Source organism: Bombina bombina, chromosome 6 (assembly GCF_027579735.1).
Source record: "Bombina bombina isolate aBomBom1 chromosome 6, aBomBom1.pri, whole genome shotgun sequence".
In the NCBI taxonomy this organism is placed as follows: Eukaryota; Metazoa; Chordata; class Amphibia; order Anura; family Bombinatoridae; genus Bombina; species Bombina bombina.
Genome location: NC_069504.1, coordinates 616029557 through 616051229, shown reverse-complemented (window position 1 = coordinate 616051229; position 21673 = coordinate 616029557). Strand labels below are relative to the sequence as shown.

At 38.7% G+C, this 21673-nt stretch overlaps 1 protein-coding gene across 1 annotated transcript in view; it reads left to right on the top strand.

Moving 5' to 3' along the window:
• Positions 1 to 21673, top strand: part of MCTP2 (multiple C2 and transmembrane domain containing 2) — a 438267-nt gene that overhangs the window by 399301 nt on the left and 17293 nt on the right. Inside the window, exons 20-21 of the mRNA XM_053717625.1 lie at positions 14216 to 14325; positions 15576 to 15685. Of these exons, the coding sequence (XP_053573600.1) occupies positions 14216 to 14325; positions 15576 to 15685 (220 nt within the window). The remainder of the gene's footprint in view (positions 1 to 14215; positions 14326 to 15575; positions 15686 to 21673) is intronic.

Sequence of the window (21673 nt, the reverse complement as noted above, 5' to 3'; positions counted from 1 at the left end):
AGAAATGGCAGAGTACCCTATACATATGAACAAGTATCCAGACTGTAAGTGTTTGTTTTGCTCTTTACTTATTGAAAGAAGTGGCAAACTGCTGAAGTTTCTCAGATAGGAAATTTTGTAGACTATTAAGCAGTGCAGATGTACGCTGTGTGAGCAATGACATTATGTCACTGTTTCCTATGGTGGGTGCAACCAAAGAAGAAAATAAAACAGAATACATTTTCTTTTTGACAACTGGTTTTAGCAAACCATATGTGACATGTTTCAGTAATGAAGTTTCCATAAATCAAGTATTTAATACAGCTTCTTGGTCTTCTTTACATACATTCATAAAATATTATTACTTTGACATGAATTCCTCTTCCGAGTCTACTTTTGGCAGGAAAGTTCTGCAAGCCAATGTGCCTGATCATTAACATCTATATGGGACAATTACCCCTTTAAAGGAATAGCCTAGTCAAAATTAAACTTTCATGATTCAGATAGCAATTTTAAGCAACTTTCTAATTTACTCCTTTTATCAATTTTTCTTCATTCTCTTGCTATTTTTATTTGAATGTACCCTTAGGAGCTGGCCCATTTTTTGTTCAGCACCTGGGTAGCGCTTGCTAATTGGTGGAAACATTTAGACACCAATCAGAAAGTTCTACCCATGTGCTGAACCAAAAATGGGCTGGCTCCTATGCTTACATTCTTGCTTTTTCAAATAAAGATACCAAGGGAATGAAGCAAAATTGATAATGGGAGTAAATTAAAAAGTTGCTTAAAATTGCATGTTCTATCTGAATCATGAAAGTTTAATTTTGACTAGACTATTGCCATGTCTGACAGGGAATTCTGTAAGTAAGTACACGAGAACAGAACTTGCAAAAAACGATGTATCAGCCTCAAGCAGGCCCATTTATCAAGCTCCGTATGGAACTTGAAGGGCCGTGTTTCTGGCGAGTCTTCAGACTCGCCAGAAACACAAGTTATGAAGCAGCGGTCTAAAGACCGCTGCTTCATAACCCTGTCCGCCTGCTCTGAGCAGGCGGACAGGAACCGCCGGAAATCAACCCGATCGAATACGATCGGGTTGATTGACAGCTCCCTGCTGGCGGCCGATTGGCCGCGAGTCAGCAGGGGGCGGCGTTGCACCAGCAGCTCTTGTGAGCTGCTGGTGCAATGTTAAATGTGGAGAGCGTATTGCTCTCCGCATTTAGCGAGGTCTTGCGGACCTGATCCGCAGTGTCGGATCAGGTCCGCAAGCCCTTTGATAAATGGGCCCCTAAATATCTACTTTATAACGTTGTTATTTGTTGTATGTGGGTCAATGTTTCAGACATAGGATAATGGTGTCAGACATGACTAAGGGCCTTCTTAAGGAAGTGTTATGCTTTTAAGTTATTTGGATCCACATACAGCAAAATAAAGGTACAGTTTAAGAAGAGAGGATAATGCGTTTTTGTTTGTACATGCTTAATTGGGAAGTGGCTTTCCTTGTATCATTCCTCACTGTTGTGAGTGTTGTTCTCTGCTTGTTAAACAGGGATAAATGATTACTTGTTCATAAAACTATTTTGTAAATGAGCATAAATGTCTCCAATATTGTTCATTTTTCGCTGCAATATAGAGTGTTGCTGTCTCTATTCAAAGTCTTGGCTGTGGGATAGTGAGATTCTGGATAGGAGTTTTGCATCTGATCATTGTTTCTTTGACTTTTTTTGGATAGATTCCTTTTTGATAGAAGATATCTATGAGTTTGCCTTCCAACTATTGTTGCTTGGTTTTCTACAAAAAAAGTTGTGATCTTGGCTAATCCAGAATATCAACATCTTTATTTTTTTGAGTCTGATACATCAGTGGTGGCTACAGTTGGTTAAATTAGTATATCTAAATTTATATTTAAATATCAAATGACCAAAATCCATTGCTCATGCTCTTATTTGTTTTACAAAATCGAAAAAAAGCATGGGAATTATTTTGTTTCACCTGTGTTTTAACAGAAATTCAAAACTAACATCAATATTCATTCTTATATGCACTTTTCATGGTGCATGGAGGTAAAGTGAACATCTTAAAATAGAGCCGGGATCATCTTTGAAGTTTTCAAAAAGATTTAGTAATGCAACTGCAAATGTGGTTTGATCATCTGAGGTTCACAATCTGGGTTATCCCACAGGTTCTGTAGTAGAAGCTTGTCAAGTGCATTCCACGTAGCCAAGACATCTGAGGTTTAATTTGGATTTGAATGCCTATAAAGAATAGTCAATATATACAGACTTGCCACTACTTCTAGTTTAATATTCTAATGGTAGCAATGAGAGGTCTGATTCAGATCACTCTAAATAGCACTTTAAAAGGCTATGATTGGAGTAGGCATGGTAATCCTTCATACTTTGTGGAAACATTATGTGGAATAGTTGGCTTATAAATCTGTGTTATTTAATATTAAGGGATATAACATTCTTATCGATAGTGCTGCAATACATGATGTTTATATCACTCAGCTTATACAGGAAGAATCAACACATGGCAAAACATAGAAGTCTGTATGATAGTAAACAGCTGGTTAGCACTAGACTAGTGTTACTAGCTCAGGAGACGCAGCAGCACTGCTAGCAAGATATGAACTATCCCAAAACAGATAGTCACAGACAGTACATTTGTCAGACCTGGATCTTGTCTGGTGATGAGCTTAAAGTATGGTGTGGAGGAGGCACTTGGATTGCTGGATATTTGTATCCCTCTGATTGCCTTTAGCAATACAGATTGCTGACATGTTTAAACCTTGCAGACCTCGCAAAATGCTTGTTTTCAATAAACCCCATTACTTTCAAGGCTGCTCATAGCTTGAGAGTGCTCATTCTTATTAAATTTAGTAAAGACTGCCCATTTGATCACTTGGTCACAGAAGCCACCGAGCTTTAGTGTATCTAGAACACTGTTAACAATAGACACAAACCTTCTCTACCTGAATTGTAATCTCTAATTGCACAGGCACCAGCCATGACTACTGCCTGGTGTAAGACCAATAAGACGGTTCATCTGTAAAAGCATCAACTGTGAAAAGTCTATAGCGGGAAGTGTCAGAAGCCAAATGATAATAAATTTAGAATCTGCCTTTTTATATTTATATTATTACATTTAGCTTATTAAAAGAAATAGAAAATGTACATGTTAATGGATTTTATTGTGGACCTAATAATATTTGTTTTTGAAGATTAAATGTATTAAACGGGCATGAAACCCACATATTTTCTTTCATTATTTAGAGAGAGCATTTAATTTTAAACAACTTTTCAATTTACTTCTTTTTTCTAATTTAGTTCACTGTCTTGATTTCTTTCATGTAATTAGCAAGAGTCCATGAGCTAGTGACGTATGGGATATACATTCCTACCAGGAGGGGCAAAGTTTCCCAAACCTCAAAATGCCTACAAATACACCCCTCACCACACCCACAAATCAGTTTTACAAACTTTGCCTCCCATTGAGGTGGTGAAGTAAGTTTGTGCTAGATTCTTCGTTGATATGCGCTTCGCAGCAGGTTGGAGCCCGGTTTTCCTCTCAGCGTGCAGTGAATGTCAGAGGGATGTGAAGAGAGTATTGCCTATTTGAATTCAATGGTCTCCTTCTACGGGATCTTTTTCATAGGTTCTCTTTTATTGGTCGTAGAGATTCATCTCTTACCTCCCTTTTCAGATTGACGATATACTCTTATATATACCATTACCTCTACTGATTCTCGTTTCAGTACTGGTTTGGCTTTCTACTACATGTAGATGAGTGTCCTGGGGTAAGTAAATCTTATTTTTTGTGACACTCTAAGCTATGGTTGGGCACTTTTATGTAAAAGTTCTAAATATATGTGTTTAAACATTTATTTGCCTTGATTCAGGATGATCAATATTCCTTATTTCAGACAGACAGTTTCATTATTTGGGATAATGCATATGAATTTATCAATTTTATTCTTACCTTTTAATTGACTTTTTTCTCTGTGGGCTGTTAGGCTCGCGGGGGCTGAAAATGCTTCATTTTATTGCGTCATTCTTGGCGCTGACTTTTTTGGCGAAAAAAATTTCTTTGTCATTTCCGGCGTCATACTTGTAGCCGGAAGTTGTTCGTGATTGCGTCATTTTTTTGACGTTTTGCGCCAAAAATGTCGACGTCACCGGATGTGGCGTCATTTTCGGCACCAAAAGCATTTAGGCACCAATAATGTGGGCGTCTTTTTTGGCGCTAAAAAATGTGGGCGTTATTTTTGTCTCCACCTTTTTTTCTCATTATTTAAGTCTCATTTTTCTTTTGCTTCTGGTTACTAGAGGCTTGTTCATTGGCATTTTTTCCCATTCCTGAAACTGTCATTTAAAGAATTTGATAGATTTTGCTTTATAGGTTGTTTTTTCTCTTACATATTGCAAGATGTCTCAGATTGACCCTGGATCAGAAGCTACTTCTGGAAAAACGCTGCCTGATGCTGGTTCTACCAAATGATGGCGATATGGACTAGCGCCTACTCAATACCCTTGGAGCTTAGGGGGGGCGGGCGCGTGCACGGGGTGGAAGCAGGTGGGAATGGCTACACTACAGAATGATTGCTTCCACCGCTTTCCAAGACCAAGGACGTACGCCATACATCCTTGGTCGTTAAGTGTTTTTTTTTTTTTGAGGACGTACGGCGTACATCCATGGTCCTTAAGGGGTTAATAAGTTAAATATTAGTTACTGTGCTGAAACATATATAATATAATTTTGCTTTGTTCTCTTGGTATTTTTAGTTAAAAGCTAAATCTAGAAGGTTCATATGCTAATTTCTAATCCTTTGAAGGCCGCCTCTTATCTCAGTGCATTGACAGTTTTTCACCACTAGAGGGTGTTAGTTCATGTGTTTCATATAGATAACACTGTGCTCACGCACATGGAGTTCCTAGGGGCCAGCACTGATAGACTAAAATGCAAGTCTGTGAAAAGAACTGAAATGAGGGGCAGATTTCAGAGGCTTAGATACAAGATAATCGCAGAGGTAAAAAGTATATTAATATAACTGTGTTGGTTATGCAAAACTAGGGAATGGGTAATTAAGGGAATATCTATCTTTTAAAACAATAAATATTCTGGTGTAGACTGTGCCTTTAAGACCTTTCAGTGTAACATTTATTCCCATTCATTGTGTTCACTTAATTTTTCCACAGCTTAGGTTCAACATTCAATCTTCAAATGATCTTTTTTAAATGTTTTAATTACTATCAGAATGCATATAATATGCTCGTGCAGCAACAATCATGCATAAAACATTTGCCATACATTTTAAAGAAACAAAATCATTACTGTTATGTCATTCGATAAGAATCTACATTACTTTCCCCAAACAGCTTGGTACTTACAGCAGAAGTAATGTTGTGGTTGTTAAACTGCATTATCACCACATTTCTTAGTTCAATCTGAAATGTGTAAATACAGTCAGCATGAGGTCTGTGGCGCTGCCAGATGATCACTCTTGCTGCAGCAGGAGCAGGCTTGTCCTGGAAGTTCAGACTTGGCAAGTTATTTGCACATGATTCTTTAGCTAACTAAAACTTGTATGTGTGTGAAGATAGAAATAAAATAGAGATGTTTGCTTGTCTGTTTTTGTGTATATCGTATGCCATTAGTTTATTCATCTAAAATATTAAAGCATCAAACATATTTCTAAGGCTTTCAGATTTTGTACATCTTTTTTTTTTTTTTTCAAAGAGCTTTATTGTCATCCACAAAAATAAATAATGTACAGAGCATGGAAGAGAAATAGAAAATTAAGAGACAACAATTACATAAATATAGTCTTTTACAGTCTTCTCCCAATGTAACGATTTGGATGATGTTAACACATAGGTGTGTATTTTCATTGCTCCTTGGTGAAATTATTCTCATAACTTTGTAACGATAAACTTAACTATAAACTTTGGAACCACCATTCCTTCCAAGGGGGGGGGGGGGGGGCCCCGAGATCAGCGTCAACAAGAGGTATAAGAGGAAACGAAGAGAGAGACAGGTAAATAGGGAGAGAAGGGACTTTATGTTATTGGCCTACGTAAAGGGACCTGCCGTGTAGTTAGTTCTTCCCAGAGAAATTTAATATCTGCAAAAGTGCCGATCTGTTTTCTTTTGTAGTAACTATATTCCTCGAGTGCTAGCATGTCCGTGACCTTATTGATCCATTCTAATAGTGTTGGCCTGTGTTGTGTTTTCCAATGAAACGCTATTAGAGATTTGGCGCTTGTGATGCCTATTTGTAAAAGTCTAAGTCTCAGTTTGCAAGGGAACGGGGGGAGGTCATTTAATAACGCTAGTCTGGGTGTCAGCTCAAATTCTTCAGTCAGTATTTGCCTATAAAAAGTTTCTATTTCGCACCAGAGTGGTTTGATTACATCACATTCCCACCACATATGTAGGTATTGGCCTCTAGTAGGGCAACCTCTCCAGCAGTTACTGCTTGCCTCCGGGTAGATGGAGTGGATGCGTGAAGGTGTTAAGTACCATCTCAGTAGCACTTTAAAATTAAGTTCTAACATTTGGGGTGAGCTAGACGACTTTTTTGTGTTTTGAAAGATTTTCTTCCAATCCTTCCCATTTATATCGTGTCCCAGCTCCTCGTGCCATTTGGTCGTGTATGAGGGGAGCGTGTGTGTGTGTTCTGTTTGTATAAGTTTGCGTGTCAATGACAGTGAGTGCCGCAGAGGAGTTGTATTTATGCAAAGAGATTCGAACGGTGTCAGTTCCCTAAGGAAGTCTTTTTGGTGTGGTGAAGTGTATATAAAATGGTGTAGTTGAGAATATTTTAACCAGTTAGAGTATCGTCCTCCCGCCACTGCACCTAGACTTTCTCTCCCTGCTAACTTCCCATGAAGCGTAAATTCTTTTAGTGGCACTGTGTATCCCCATTCAGTTAGTCTCTGTTGTCCTTTATCCAACCCTCCTATCATCTCAGCGTTCAGTGGTATGGGAAAAAGAGGGGAGCGAGCTCCAGTGAGATGCGTCTGGTGGAGATTAATATTATCCCAGGAGTCAAAAACATGTTTATGAATCATTAGATCATAACACTGTGGGGGCCGTAAAGATTTTGGTACCCAGCATAGAGCTCCCACTGAAGGAACTCTAAGGATGTTAGAGTCTAAGGATACCCAGGCTTTCGAGTCACCTGCTCTATGCCAGTCTAGAATTCTTTGTAAGGTGACTGCGTTATAATATACTGTTAAGTCTGGTAACCCCAGTCCTCCATTTATTGTGGCTCTGTACATGTTGGATTTGTTAATCCTAGGTTTTCCTTTTCCCCAAATAAAAGCATTTATATGTCTTTGGAGTTGAGCTAGGTACCATTTGGGAAGAGTTATGGGTACCGCTTGAAGTAGGTACAATACCCTGGGCAAAGTGGTCATTTTAATGCATTGTGTGCGTCCCCACCATGAAATTGGTTTTAAAGACCAAGTGCGAAGATCTTGTTGCGTTGTTAATAAAAGTTTGGTGTAATTTTCTTTAAATAGTTGTGTGTGGTTAGGGGAGATATGTATCCCTAAGTATTTTATGGACCTGTCTCGGACAGTCATTGGGCAGGTGTTTGAAACATTAAGAAAATCAGTCTGGGCCATGGAAATATTTAGAATCTCCGATTTCTGCGGGTTTATCGAGAAACCCGAGAACCGGCCGAAGGTGTTAATTTCTTTTAAGATTATAGGAACTGTGCGGAGTGGATCAGTTATTGTGAATAGTACGTCGTCAGCATATAATGCAATTTTAAAATCGTGAGGACCTATCTTTATACCATGTATCTCATTGTTATTTCTAATATGTGTAGCAAAGACTTCCATCGTTAGAATAAATAATATGGGCGACAAGGGGCAACCCTGTCGTGTGCCGTTTTGGATTTGGAAGGGGTTTGATAGCATTCCATTTGCCTTAACTTTAGCTGTGGGACTGGTGTATAGGCTAAGTATGCGTGAGATCATGTGTGGTCCAAATCCCATCGCCTTTAGTGTCTCTTCAAGAAATCTCCAATTTATGCGATCGAACGCCTTCTCGGCGTCTACCGCCAAGAGGGCTGATGGAATTTTGTTATGTTTAGCGTATGATATTAAAGTCAGGGCTCTTATTGTATTGTCCCTTGCCTCCCGCCCCGGGACAAATCCCACTTGATCCGTATGTATTAGGGACTGCAGTACTACGTTGATTCTTTTTGCTAAGATTTTGCCTAAAATTTTTATATCCGTGTTTAGGAGGGATATCGGCCTATAACTACTGGGGTCTGTTGGGCTTTTCTGGGGTTTGGGTATTACAGAAATATGTGCCGACAGCATGTCTTGCGAGAAAGAGCCCTCGTTCTCCAATGTTTGGAATAATTTAAGTAGGTGTGGGGCTAGGATATGTTTATAAGTCTTATAGTATGTGTTTGAGAAGCCGTCTGGACCCGGACTTTTACCTGTGGGTAAATCTTTTATTGCAGACAAGACCTCTAACAAGCTTATTGGGTTTTCTAGTGTAGTGCGTTGCTCTGGTTGCAAAGAGGGTAGGTCTGCGTCGTTAATGTATGCCCGCATCTGCGTTAGGTGTTCTGGTGTGTCGTCTTTGCTAAGGTTATATAACTTGGCGTAATATTCTTTAAAGTGGTTAGCAATACCTTCACTGTCTAGTATATCCCGTTTGTCAGGGGTTGTTAATTTATGTATCTGTGCTTTTAGTGTCTGGGTTTTTAAGGCTCTAGCTAGGAGCGAACCTGCTCTGTTGCCCTCGAAAAAGTAGATTTTTTTAAGATTTAATGCACGTCTCTGGGCTTCTTTCAAGAGTATTTTATTAAGTTCTTGTCTGGTGTCTGTCACCCTTTTAAGTAATGTATTGTCTTTCGGAGAATTTTTGTGGGAGAGTTCCAAGACGGCTAATTGAGCGGTCAGGGCGTCTATTGTCTGATTATACCTTTTCTTCCTATATGAAGTGTGTTTAATGCAGTGGCCTCTGAGTACCGCTTTGTGAGCCTCCCATAACATGTGTGGAGAGGTGTCTGGAGTAGCGTTAATGCTAAAGTATTCCTTTAGTGAAGTTGCCAAGGCGTCAGTTGTGTCTGGTTGATGTAATAACGAGTCGTCCATTCTCCAAATATAGGGGGTCGTTGGGTGGTCGGGCCATAGTAGTTGGGCACATACTTGAGAGTGGTCTGACCATGGTGTTGGCTGGATGTCTGCGTCTTTAAGTAAAGAGAGGTGGTTTCTGTCTATGAAGATATAGTCGATTCTAGTGTACACTGACCAGGGGAAGGAGAAAAAGGTGTAATTGCGCTGTAACGGATGTTTTAGTCTCCATGTATCGAGTAAGCCTAAATGTGTTAGGAATTTGTATACTATGTTAGGAGGTCGTGTCTGAGCTGTTGGTCTGTGAGAGGAAGCGTCCAGTGTTGGGTTTAGAGCGACGTTTAAATCCCCTCCTAAAATGAGAGTACCAATTTTATTTTCTACTACTAGGTTCTGTAGTGTCTGGAAAAATTGGGCTTTCTTACCGTTGGGGGCATATGCGTTTACTAACGTCACAGGTTGGTGGAACAGTAAACCTGTTAGGATCAGTATTCTGCCTTCCGTATCAACAATCTGTTTGTTAAGTTGGAATTGTATGTTTTTATGTATTAAAGTGCATACCCCGTTCTTTTTAACTCTGTCTGAGCTGTAATAACTTGTTGTGAATTCTTTTGAGTGAAAATTAGGTTCTGACTCCCTTATGAAATGTGTCTCCTGTAGGAATATTATTGCATTTTTATGCTTAGCTAAGCTGCGCAGTGCAATCGCTCTCTTCGTAGGGGAGTTGAGGCCCTTCACATTCTGGGATATAATGTTTACTGCTGGGTTAGCCATGTTGGAGTGTGTGTGTTAGCGAACAATGTGGTCTTACCCTCAGGAGGATCATCTGTAGCTTGGTTTGTAATACTTTACTGGTACAGCTTAGGTAAGAGTGGAAGAGAGTTGTAGATAAGAGGGCTGTAATCAGTTCTCCGGAAATTACACAGAAAAAGGAGAAAGGATGGATGGTGGTTCCAATACTGAAATAAATAAGCAAAACATGTAAGTAAAATAAAAATGGTATAAGTATCAAACAACAATAACAATAACATTCCATTTGTCGTAGAGTACGATGTACTATCATCGTACAGTTAGGGGGGGGGCAAGGTAATGGGGAATTAGGGAAATGAATTTTCTTGCTTCCGTTGAGAGGGGATGGTAGGCAAGAGTGGTAGGGGGAAAAAGGCATCTATTGTGCCTATCCATTCTTGATATTATGTCAAGATATTTGTTGTGGTCGTGGGGGCTAGCTTTTAAGTTAAAGGGGTATGGGGTGGAGAGGGTGGAGGGGGGGGAATTTCCGTAGGTCCCTGAGGAACCTATTATAGCTTTGTACTATATACTAGAGTCTTTCCATTTGGGCGGACATTCCCGCAATAGTCTTTGTTCAGAACTCTCTTAGGGAGTTATAGTAAGTGCAGAACAAATATAAAAGGAAATAAAGTACTCCCTTCATGGTGGTTCAGAGTCCGCTTCCGATTGGGCCTGTGAAGTTGTGGAGTTGTTTCTTCTTTTCTTCGGTACTGTTGACCAGTTTGATTGTTGATTAGTTTTCGGAGTTTTCTTTTGTGAAGGTTTATCTGTGATGAGATCTTTTATTGAAGGCAACTTGGGTTGTGGGATGTCAAGCTGTTGGCAGAATGTTTCTATGTCTTCGGGGTCTTTATATGTGTATGTTTTATTGTCCTTAATGACTTTTATAGCAAAGGGAAAACCCCATCTGTAGGGTATATTTAAGTCTGTTAAGTGCAATGTAAGGTATCTCGCCTCTTTCCTCTTTGCTAATGTTAGTGGGCTCAGGTCTGAGAAGATCTGTAGAGAGTCCTCCCCGAATCTAAGTGGGGAACTTTTTCTTGCCGCCAGCATGATTCTCTCCTTATCTGCAAACTTGTGGCAACATAATATAATATCTCTAGGGGGTGCCGATGGCGATGGTTTGGGTCTAAGGGCACGGTGTGCTCTGTCTAAAGATATCCTGTCGTCTTTGCCAAGACCTAGTAAAAATTTGAATAGGTTTTGTAAGTATGATGGAATTTGTGGTGGTGTAATTTCCTCTGGCACCCCCCTGATTCTCAGGTTTTGACGTCTGCCTCTATTATCAAGATCTTCGACTTGGGATTGCAGTTGCAATATTGTCGTGTTCTGTTGCTGTAATGTTATAGTCATGTCATCTGTGGTTCTGGTGTATTCCTCTGCTTGTTCCTCCAAATGCAGTACTCTGTGACCCAGTGCATTAACATCTCTCTTAACTTCAGCTAAACCGTCTTTTATTGCCTTGCTGACATGGGTCATAAATGTGCTCAGGTCATCTTTAGTGGGTAGCAGGTTAAGGTCTGCTCGCGTTATAGGTGTGTGATCAATTGCATGATCCGTGAGATCCGACATATCTAATTGTGCAGTTTCCACTGAAAGCGCATTTACATTGTCAAATGGCTTAAAGAATGCATTTAATTTCCCCCCTCCTGGGGTTGTAGTTTTCTGTTGCTTGTCAGGTTTCTGTTTTCTGGTAGCCATATGGCAGTATTAACATAGAGTGGTAACAATAATGATGGCCCTATCGGGGGTTCTTTTCCTCTGTATTTCCCCCAGAATAAAGTAGTGATGTGTCTCTGCGGAGTTACGTCCCCAGGGCCTGGTTTCTTATGTGCGTGGCAACCAGCTCCCTCTGTGTTATGTGGTTTTGGTTTGTGTCCCTTTAGCTGGTATATCGTTCAGTGTGCAGGGCCTCTCTCTTCATATATGTGGTTAATAAACTGTTATAACGTTGGGATGTGCGACTTACTTAATGTTTGGTGATGCTGCTGCTCTCTCCTGTTTGTTATAGGGTTGATTCTGTGTCTGTGGTTCCAAGAGGCTCGTTCCCTGTATCGGGTTCTGTAGCGTCTGGCCGAAGGTGGCAATCGGTGTCTTGGAAGCCGGTGTCTGAGGATACCTTTGTAAGTGCACTGCTCTGTATGTATAGCTCTGTATGTCCCAAGTTGTCGGTCCTTCTCTAACCGCGAGACGCTGCTCGCCACGTGGGTGATTCCGAGAGGCCTCTGCTAATGACCGCTGTAGCCTGGGTTTCTCCGCCGTTTATATGCCTGTTTTCGGTCTCCACACCTAGCCCCCTAATTCCGGGATTATGGCACGTTATTGCATGCCCGTTTACTTTGCTTTAGCCCCCTTAGCTATGCTTATATCAAGTGGATGTAGCCGGAGCTTCAGTTAGTTGCGGCCATGTTCTTTCCCGGCCGGCTCCCCAGATTTTGTACATCTTTTATAGTTTAAATGTAGGTTTGATGTTGGACTCATGAGGTCTTTGCAACCTATAAAATGTTTAAACCTGCTTCAGTTTTTTAGACCACACACAAGCTATTTTGTTCCTAATACTTCATTTTAGAGTTTGTAGCTCTGTATCTTCAGAATGCTTTTTTAAAAGAAATATATGTATCACTTCCTTATTTGTTAAAACATTTCCATGGTATTTTTTGTTGAAGAGCATACCTAGATATTGAGCATGCACTTGTCTAGAGCCCTATATTGAAGCAGTTTTGCAACAAAGCTTTTAACAGTTATATAGGGATCCAGACACATGCATGCTCCCTACCTACCTAGGTATTCTCTTCAACAAAGAATAACGTGAATGCTAAGTAAATTTGATAATAGATATACATTTAACTTTCTTTTGTTGTTTATTTTTATTTTTTTACATTTTTAAAAGAAAACTTTTGGGTTTCATGTCCCTTTTAAGTAAAATATTCTATATGTTATGGGCCAGATTACAAGTGGAGCGCTAATTAACACTCCGGCTGGATCATTAATTCCACTAGTAGTAAGCTTTTTGCTCGCCTGGGGTTGAGCACCTACTATGAGTTTAAAGTTTCTGTTTTTCGCTCGTTCACTAACACGACAAGCACAAAAAGACAAACTTACAATATCGTGTGTGCGCATTCACATATTCCACCATAAAAGAAAAAAAAGTATTAAAAAACCTAACGCCTCACTCTCGCTAACCCAACATGAAAACATGAATATTTCACATTCCAATGTTCTTCACATAGAAGAATATGTTCTATTTATTTATTAATTAATAAATATTTCTACTTATATCTGATGTTTTTGGTGCAATATTTATCTATACACACATATATATATATATATATATATATATATATATATATATATATATATATATATATATATATATACAGATATATAACAACATTTTAAATTGGGGGGAGGTAAAAGGTGAGTTTAAAATCCTCCACTATGCACAAAATAGAGAAAATAACATCTAGACAGGCCAGAAGGCTTGTTTATCCCACAGAAAACCTCAGTAATACATTGTTTCCAATGCAGCAAAGGATTGCTGCATCTCTCTCTCTCTCTCTCTCTCTCTCTCTTTCTCTCTCTCTCTCTCTCTCTCTCTCTCTCTCGAGAAAGTCTGTGCAAACAACAGTAACGGAAATTGTTGTCTGCGCAGACTTTCTCAAGAGATTTAAAAAACGTAATTTAAATAAACGCGTAGAGTGAGTCAGAGTCATCTGACACTGTTGATGAACTTTTCAATAGAAGGCCTTCTTTTTGATCCTGGTCAATCACGGAAAATGAAACAAGCCGAGAATTCTGTTTGATGTGCCTGTTTTTATCTACTATTTTGTAAGTGCATATTAGCGCACTTTATTTGCGGAATAAATTGGTTTTATTACCTTGAATCTGTGTTGCGCTTGTGTGTTTGCCTCACAGATTATATATATATGCCTTTTTTCTCTAACACCTGAGATCTGATATGTTTAAGCCCTTATAACTTTTGAGTGCGATATTTTTTTGAATAATTAGATAGTGTTATTATGAGTGTAACTATACTTTGTAATGTATTTTTGATGTGTTTTTTGCAACGCTTTAGTGTTGCGAAACAGTTAACCAGAGCTGTAAAGTTGCGGTTATCATTCTAGTGTAAATTGCAATTGCACTCAAGTGATCACATTTACTTTCAACTCGTAATACCAGTGGTGAACCCGACGAGAGCAGAACCCTGCAATAAACCTCTTTTCGCTCGCACACAAACATTTGCGCTCCACTTATAATCTGGCCCTATGTTATACTTTTTAAAAATAAGTTTTATTTCTAATTTTACATATATACGTTTGTTTTTCTTTTTTGTTTTTAATTAGGAGTCTGAAAGGAAAAGCATTAGAGAACGCATACTTATGGTACAAGATATTGTTATAGCCGTTCAAAATATCCTAGAAGACCTTGCCTGCTTTGGGGAGCGAATTAAAAAGTAAGTTTATCCAATTTTATTTTCTACATATCGTTATATAAATGATGAACCTTTAAATATTTTTCAGTATATTAATATGAATGTATTATATATATAAAAAAATTGCTTTTAGAGGTCTTGTGGATTTTTACATCATGTATCCACTTTGATGTGCATTAGAAGCATTTTTTGCTTTTTTTTAAAAATTGCTGTAATGGTTCAGTTTTTTTTGTTGTTGTCATTTATTGTCTAAGGTCATATGCATATGGTAAAACATTTCCCCATTTGTTCCCTTTGTTTGGTTTGATTTTTCCTTAGTGCTACGCATTTTAATTGTCATTGCTTTTTTTCCTGTGAAAAGTTTTAAAGGCATTCAAGAAAAAAAATACATACAAAGCAACCTTTTTAAACTCCCCAGGAGTTCATGTAAACTCCCTCCTGATTACACTGTGCCGTGTCTTGTTCAGCGGGGATCTTGAATTTGTAGCTATTTTAAGTAAACCTTTTTATCATAGGTCTCTTAAAATTAGAATCCCACTTTGAGGCAGAAAGAACAAAACATTTAAATGGTTATTGGTGATGGACTAAGCATACAAAATGATGTGCACTTCTGTATGCATTTTATTGTTTATAAGTATGTGATACATGCCAGTGGTATCTAGTAAAAAGAACATTCCTGTAGAAAATAACTGCTTTATTAAAACTTCCTAAGCCACCTTTTCAGCAGCATTCTGAAAATGCAGCTTAGGTCCAGAACCTATTTTAAGAGTTAAAGGGACAGTAAACTCGCATATTAATCTCCATAAATTGTTTATTTAAAAATTTAAAAAAAACTTTGTAAACTTTCTTAAACTGATCAGGGAAATAAAGTGACAGTGCCTGCATATGCAAGATGCTCACCCCCTTGCATCCTGATAGTCCCTTTACAATATGCTGTGGCTGGTGGGAAATGTTGTTGTAAAATATCTTCCTTTTTTCATAGAGATGTTTATGTAATATTTTCTAGTTAGCTTTTATACAGATTTAATGCATTAGCATTTGGGTAACATTCCTTTAAACATAATAAAGGTTTTTTTGCATAGAAAAGGGTAGAGCAAAATCTGTTTGAAATAGAAACAAACAGGAAGTTTGATTATGTGCAACTTTGTCCTGGGACTCTACTGCTCACTGGTTGACATTTTTGAATATCATGTATTTTAAATTCACATTGATGTTATGCTGGAATTGCAATTCAGTGTGCTCTAATTTATTTTGTATTATTTTTTTTTCAGTACATTTAACTGGACTGTTCCTTTCCTGTCTATTCTTGCCTGCTCAATACTTATGGTTGCAACTGTGATCATGTACTTTATACCATTAAGGTATATCATCCTAATTTGGGGTAAGTTGTTTATTATTTCAGTAAAACAATGTATGCAAATAGCAAGCTTATTTATATAGATTATTTAGTCTAAAATATTGATATTTTTATAGCACCACACACTACTTTTGAAGGGATATGAAAGTCAAAATGAAACATGCACGATAGAGCATGTAATTTTAAGACACTTTTACATTTACTTCTATTTTCAAATGTGCTTTGTTCTCTTGGTATCCATTGTTATAAATTAATACACATCCTACACTAATGGAAGCTAGCTGGTGATTCGTACCTGCATAATACATTTTGTCTCTTGTGTTCGGCTAATTAGATGTGTTCAGCTAGCTGCCAGTAGTACAATGCTGTTACTTTAGCAAATGATAACGAGAGAATTAAGCAAATTTAATCATAAAAGTAAATTGTTAACTAGTTTAAAATTGTATGTTCTTTCCAAATCATGAAAGAAAAATTTGGGGTTTTCTATCCCTTTAATATTTATGTTGGACCCATAGCAGAAGTGTTTCAACACATTGTGTTTGATGGAGAGAATAAATTAGGACATGAAGGGCAAAATAAAACTTTTAAGATTTAGATAGAGAAGCACTGTATAAGGAAGAAGACAGTTTGAACTTGATTTATCAATCCTTGGCTGACAGGGGACACCCCTGTCCGCTTGAGCTCTCCACTGGTGGGCAGCAATCCCCTGCCGGAATTTAACATTGCACGTGAGCGCTCCTTTGTGCTTGCGTGCAACCCCGGGTACAGGACCTGTCAATCTCCCCGGTTGGATGAGATCGAGGAGATTGAAATTCTCCACCTAAGAGATGGAGAACAGGGTAGGGAAGCAGCGATCTGATGACCTTTGCTTGATAAATCCTGACTGTGGCTTCTCTTGTGTGAACTTGCAGTCAAAGGAGGAGAAGGGCTTGATAAATCGAGCCCTTTAAACAGAGAGCATCTATATTAGAGCTGGAGACATCTAAACAATGCATACCAATTGTAGTAAGTGAAGGCAGAGCGGTGGGTGTTGCCTGCTGTTACTAAGCACTGCAGCCTCCATCTACAGGCTATTTAATAATAGATTTTTTTATGTACTCTTTATCTGAATCCAGAAAGTTTCATTTTTACTTAAAGCAATAAAGAGAAGTGAAATGGAAATACATTTATTTTGTGGGATAAAAGGTTATTTCTCAGTGAAGAACATCAATGGCTGTATTAGGCCACACCTTCCCTGTACCAATACTTTCCCACTGTGTATCTAATACATACACTTTTTCTTTCATGTAATTAGCAAGAGTCCATGAGCTAGTGACGTATGGGATATACATTCCTACCAGGAGGGGCAAAGTTTCCCAAACCTCAAAATGCCTATAAATACACCCCTCATCACACCCACAAATCAGTTTTACAAACTTTGCCTCCCATGGAGGTGGTGAAGTAAGTTTGTGCTAGATTCTTCGTAGATATGCGCTTCGCAGCAGGCTGGAGCCCGGTTTTCCTCTCAGTGTGCAGTGAATGTCAGAGGGATGTGAAGAGAGTATTGCCTATTTGAATTCAATGATCTCCTTCTATGGGGTCTATTTCATAGGTTCTCTGTTATCGGTCGTAGAGATTCATCTCTTACCTCCCTTTTCAGATCGACGATATACTCATATATATACCATTACCTCTACTGATTCTCGTTTCAGTACTGGTTTGGCTTTCTACTACATGTAGATGAGTGTCCTGGGGTAAGTAAGTCTTATTTTTGTGACACTCTAAGCTATGGTTGGGCACTTTTATATAAAGTTCTAAATATATGTGTTTAAACATTTATTTGCCTTGATTCAGGATGTTCAACATTCCTTATTTCAGACAGTCAGTTTCATTATTTGGGAAAATGCATATGAATAATCAATTTTTCTTACCTTAAAATTTGACTTTTTTCCTGTGGGCTGTTAGGCTCGCTGGGGCTGAAAATGCTTCTTTTTATTGCGTCATTTTTGGCGCAGACTTTTTTGGCGCAAACATTTTCTTTGTCATTTCCGGCGTCATACTTGTCGCCGGAAGTTGCGTCATTTTTTTTAAGTTTTTTGCACCAAAAATGTCGGCGTCACCGGATGTGGCGTCATTTTTGGCGCTTAAAGCATTTAGGCGCCAAATAATGTGGGCGTCTTTTTGGCGCTAAAAAATATGGGCGTCATTATTGTCTCCACATTATTTAAGTCTCATTGCTTATTTGCTTCTGGTTGCTAGAAGCTTGTTCATTGGCATTTTTTCCCATTCCTGAAACTGTCATTTAAGGAATTTGATCAATTTTGCTTTATATGTTGTTTTTTCTATTACATATTGCAAGATGTCTCAGATTGACCCTGAATCAGAAGATACTTCTGGAAAATTGCTGCCTGATGCTGGATATACCAAAGTTAAGTGTATTTGTTGTAAACTTGTGGTAACTGTTCCTCCGGCTGTTGTTTGTAATGAATGTCATGACAAACTTGTTAATGCAGAGAATATTTCCTTTAGTAATGTTCCATTACCTGTTGCTGTTCCATCAACATCTAATATTCAGGGTGTTCCTGTTAACATAAGAGATTTTGTTTCTAAATCTATTAAGAAGGCTATGTCTGTTATTCCTCCTTCCAGTAAACGTAAAAGGTCTTTTAAAACTTCTCATTTTTCAGATGAATTTTTAAATGAACGTCATCATTCTGATTCTGTTTCTGATAATGTTTTTTCTGGTTCAGAGGATTCTGTTTCAGAGGTTGATACTGATAAATCTTCATATTTATTCAAAATGGAATTTATTCGTTCTTTACTTAAAGAAGTATTAATTGCATTAGAAATAGAGGAATCTGGTCCTCTTGATACTAAATCTAAACGTTTGAATACGGTTTTTAAACCTCCTGTAGTTATTCCGGAGGTTTTTCCCATCCCTGATGCTATTTCTGAAGTAATTTCCAGGGAATGGAATAATTTGGGTAATTAATTTACTCCTTCTAAACGGTTTAAGCAATTATATCCTGTGCCATCTGACAGATTAGAGTTTTGGGACAAAATCCCTAAGGTTGATGGGGCTATCTCTACTCTTGCTAAACGTACTAATATTCCTACGGCAGATAGTACTTCCTTTAAGGATCCTTTAGATAGGAAAATTGAATCCTTTCTAAGAAAAGCTTACTTATGTTCAGGTAATCTTCTTAGACCTGCTATATCTTTGGCGGATGTTGCTGCAGCTTCAACTTTCTGGTTGGAAGCTTTAGCACAACAAGTAACAGATCATAATACTCATAGCATTGTTAATCTTCTTCAACATGCTAATAACTTTATTTGTGATGCCATCTTTGATATCATTAGGGTTGATGTCAGGTATATGTCTTTAGCTATTTTAGCGAGAAGAGCTTTATGGCTTAAAACTTGGAATGCTGATATGTCTTCTAAGTCAACTTTGCTTTCCCTTTCTTTCCAGGGTAATAAATTGTTTGGTTCACAGTTGGATTCTATTATTTCAACTGTTACTGGGGGGAAAGGAACTTTTTTACCACAGGATAAAAAATCTAAAGGTAAATTTAGGTCTGCTAATCGTTTTCGTTCCTTTCGTCACAATAAGGAACAAAAACCTGATCCTTCCCCTACAGGAGCGGTATCAGTTTGGAAACCATCTCCAGTCTGGAATAAATCCAAGCCTTTTAAAAAGCCAAAGTCAGCTCCCAAGTCCACATGAAGGTGCGGCCCTCATTCCAGCCCAGCTGGTAGGGGGCAGATTACGATTTTTCAAAGAAATTTGGATCAATTCGATTCACAATCTTTGGATTCAGAATATTGTTTCACAAGGGTACAGAATAGGCTTCAAGATAAGGCCTCCTGCAAGAAGATTTTTTCTTTCCCGTGTCCCAATAAATCCAGTGAAGGCTCAAGCATTTCTGAAATGTGTTTCAGATCTAGAGTTGGCTGGAGTAATTGTGCCAGTTCCAGTTTTGGAACAGGGGCTGGGGTTTTATTCAAATCTCTTCATTGTACCAAAGAAGGAGAATTCCTTCAGACCAATTCTGGATTTAAAGATATTGAATCGTTATGTAAGGATACCAACATTCAAAATGGTAACTATAAGGACTATTCTGCCTTTTGTTCAGCAAGGGCATTATATGTCCACAATAGATTTACAAGATGCATATCTGCATATTCCGATTCATCCAGATCACTATCAGTTTCTGAGATTCTCTTTTCTAGACAAGCATTACCAGTTTGTGGCTCTGCCGTTTGGCCTAGCAACAGCTCCAAGGATTTTTACAAAGGTTCTCGGTGCCCTTCTATCTGTAATCAGAGAACAGGGTATTGTGGTATTTCCTTATTTGGACGATATCTTGGTACTTGCTCAGTCGACTTGTATAGTTTCTTCGAGAACATGGTTGGAGGATCAATTTACCAAAGAGTTCGTTGATTCCTCAGACAACGGTAACCTTTTTAGGTTTCCAGATAGATTCAGTGTCCATGACTCTGTCGCTGATGGACAAGAGACGTCTGAAATTGGTTTCAGCTTGTTGAAACTTTCAGTCTCAATCATTCCCTTCGGTAGCCTTATGCATGGAAATACTAGGTCTTATGACTGCTGCATCGGACGCGATCCCCTTTGCTCATTTTCACGTGCGACCTCTTCAGCTCTGTATGCTGAACCAGTGGTGCAGGGATTATACAAAGATATCACAATTAATATCTTTAAAACCGATTGTACGACACTCTCTGACGTGGTGGACAGACCACCATCGTTTAGTTCAGGGGGCTTCTTTTGTTCTTCCGACCTGGACTGTGATCTCAACAGATGCAAGTCTGACATGTTGGGGAGCTGTATGGGGGTCTCTGACAGCACAAGGGGTTTGGGAATCTCAGGAGGCGAGATTACCAAACAACATTTTGGAACTCCGTGCGATTTTCAGAGCTCTTCAGTCGTGGCCTCTTCTAAAGAGAGAGTCGTTCATTTGTTTTCAGACGGACAATGTTACAACCGTGGCATATGTCAATCATCAAGGAGGGATTCACAGTCCTCTGGCTATGAAAGAAGTATCTCGAATACTTGTATGGGCGGAATCCAGCTCCTGTCTAATTTCTGCGGTTCATATCCCAGGTATAGACAATTGGGAAACGGATTATCTCAGTCGCCAAACATTACATCCGGGCGAATGGTCTCTTCACCCAGAGGTATTTCGTCAGGTTGTTCAAATGTGGGGACTTCCAGAAATAGATCTGATGGCTTCTCATCTAAACAAGAAGCTTCCCAGGTATCTGTCCAGATCCAGGGATCCTCAGGCGGAAGCAGTGGATGCATTGTCACTTCCTTGGAAGTATCATCCTGCCTATATCTTTCCGCCTCTAGTTCTTCTTCCAAGAGTGATTTCCAAGATTCTAAAGGAGCATTCGTTTGTTCTGCTGGTGGCTCCAGCATGGCCTCACAGGTTTTGGTATGCGGATCTTGTCCGGATGGCTACTTGCCAACCGTGGACTCTTCCGTTAAGACCAGACCTTCTATCGCAAGGTCCTTTTTACCATCAGGATCTCAAATCCTTAAATTTGAAGGTATGGAGATTGAACGCTTGATTCTCAGTCATAGAGGTTTCCCTGACTCCGTAATTAATACTATGTTACAGGCTCGTAAATCTGTATCTAGGAAGATATATTATCGAGTCTGGAAGGCTTACATTTCTTGGTGTTCTTCTCATCATTTTTCTTGGCATTCTTTTAGAATTCCTAGAATTTTACAGTTTCTTCAGGATGGTTTGGATAAAGGTTTGTCTGCAAGTCCTTGAAAGGTTAAATCTCTGATCTTTCTGTTCTTTTTCACAGAAAGATTGCTAATCTTCCTGATTATTCATTGTTTTGTACAGGCTTTGGTTCGTATAAAACCTGTCATTAAGTCCTCCTTGGAGTTTGAATTTGGTTTTGGGGGCTCTTCAAGCTCTTCCGTTTGAACCCTATGCATTCGCTGGATATTAAATTACTTTCTTGGAAAGTTTTGTTTCTTTTGGCCATCTCTTC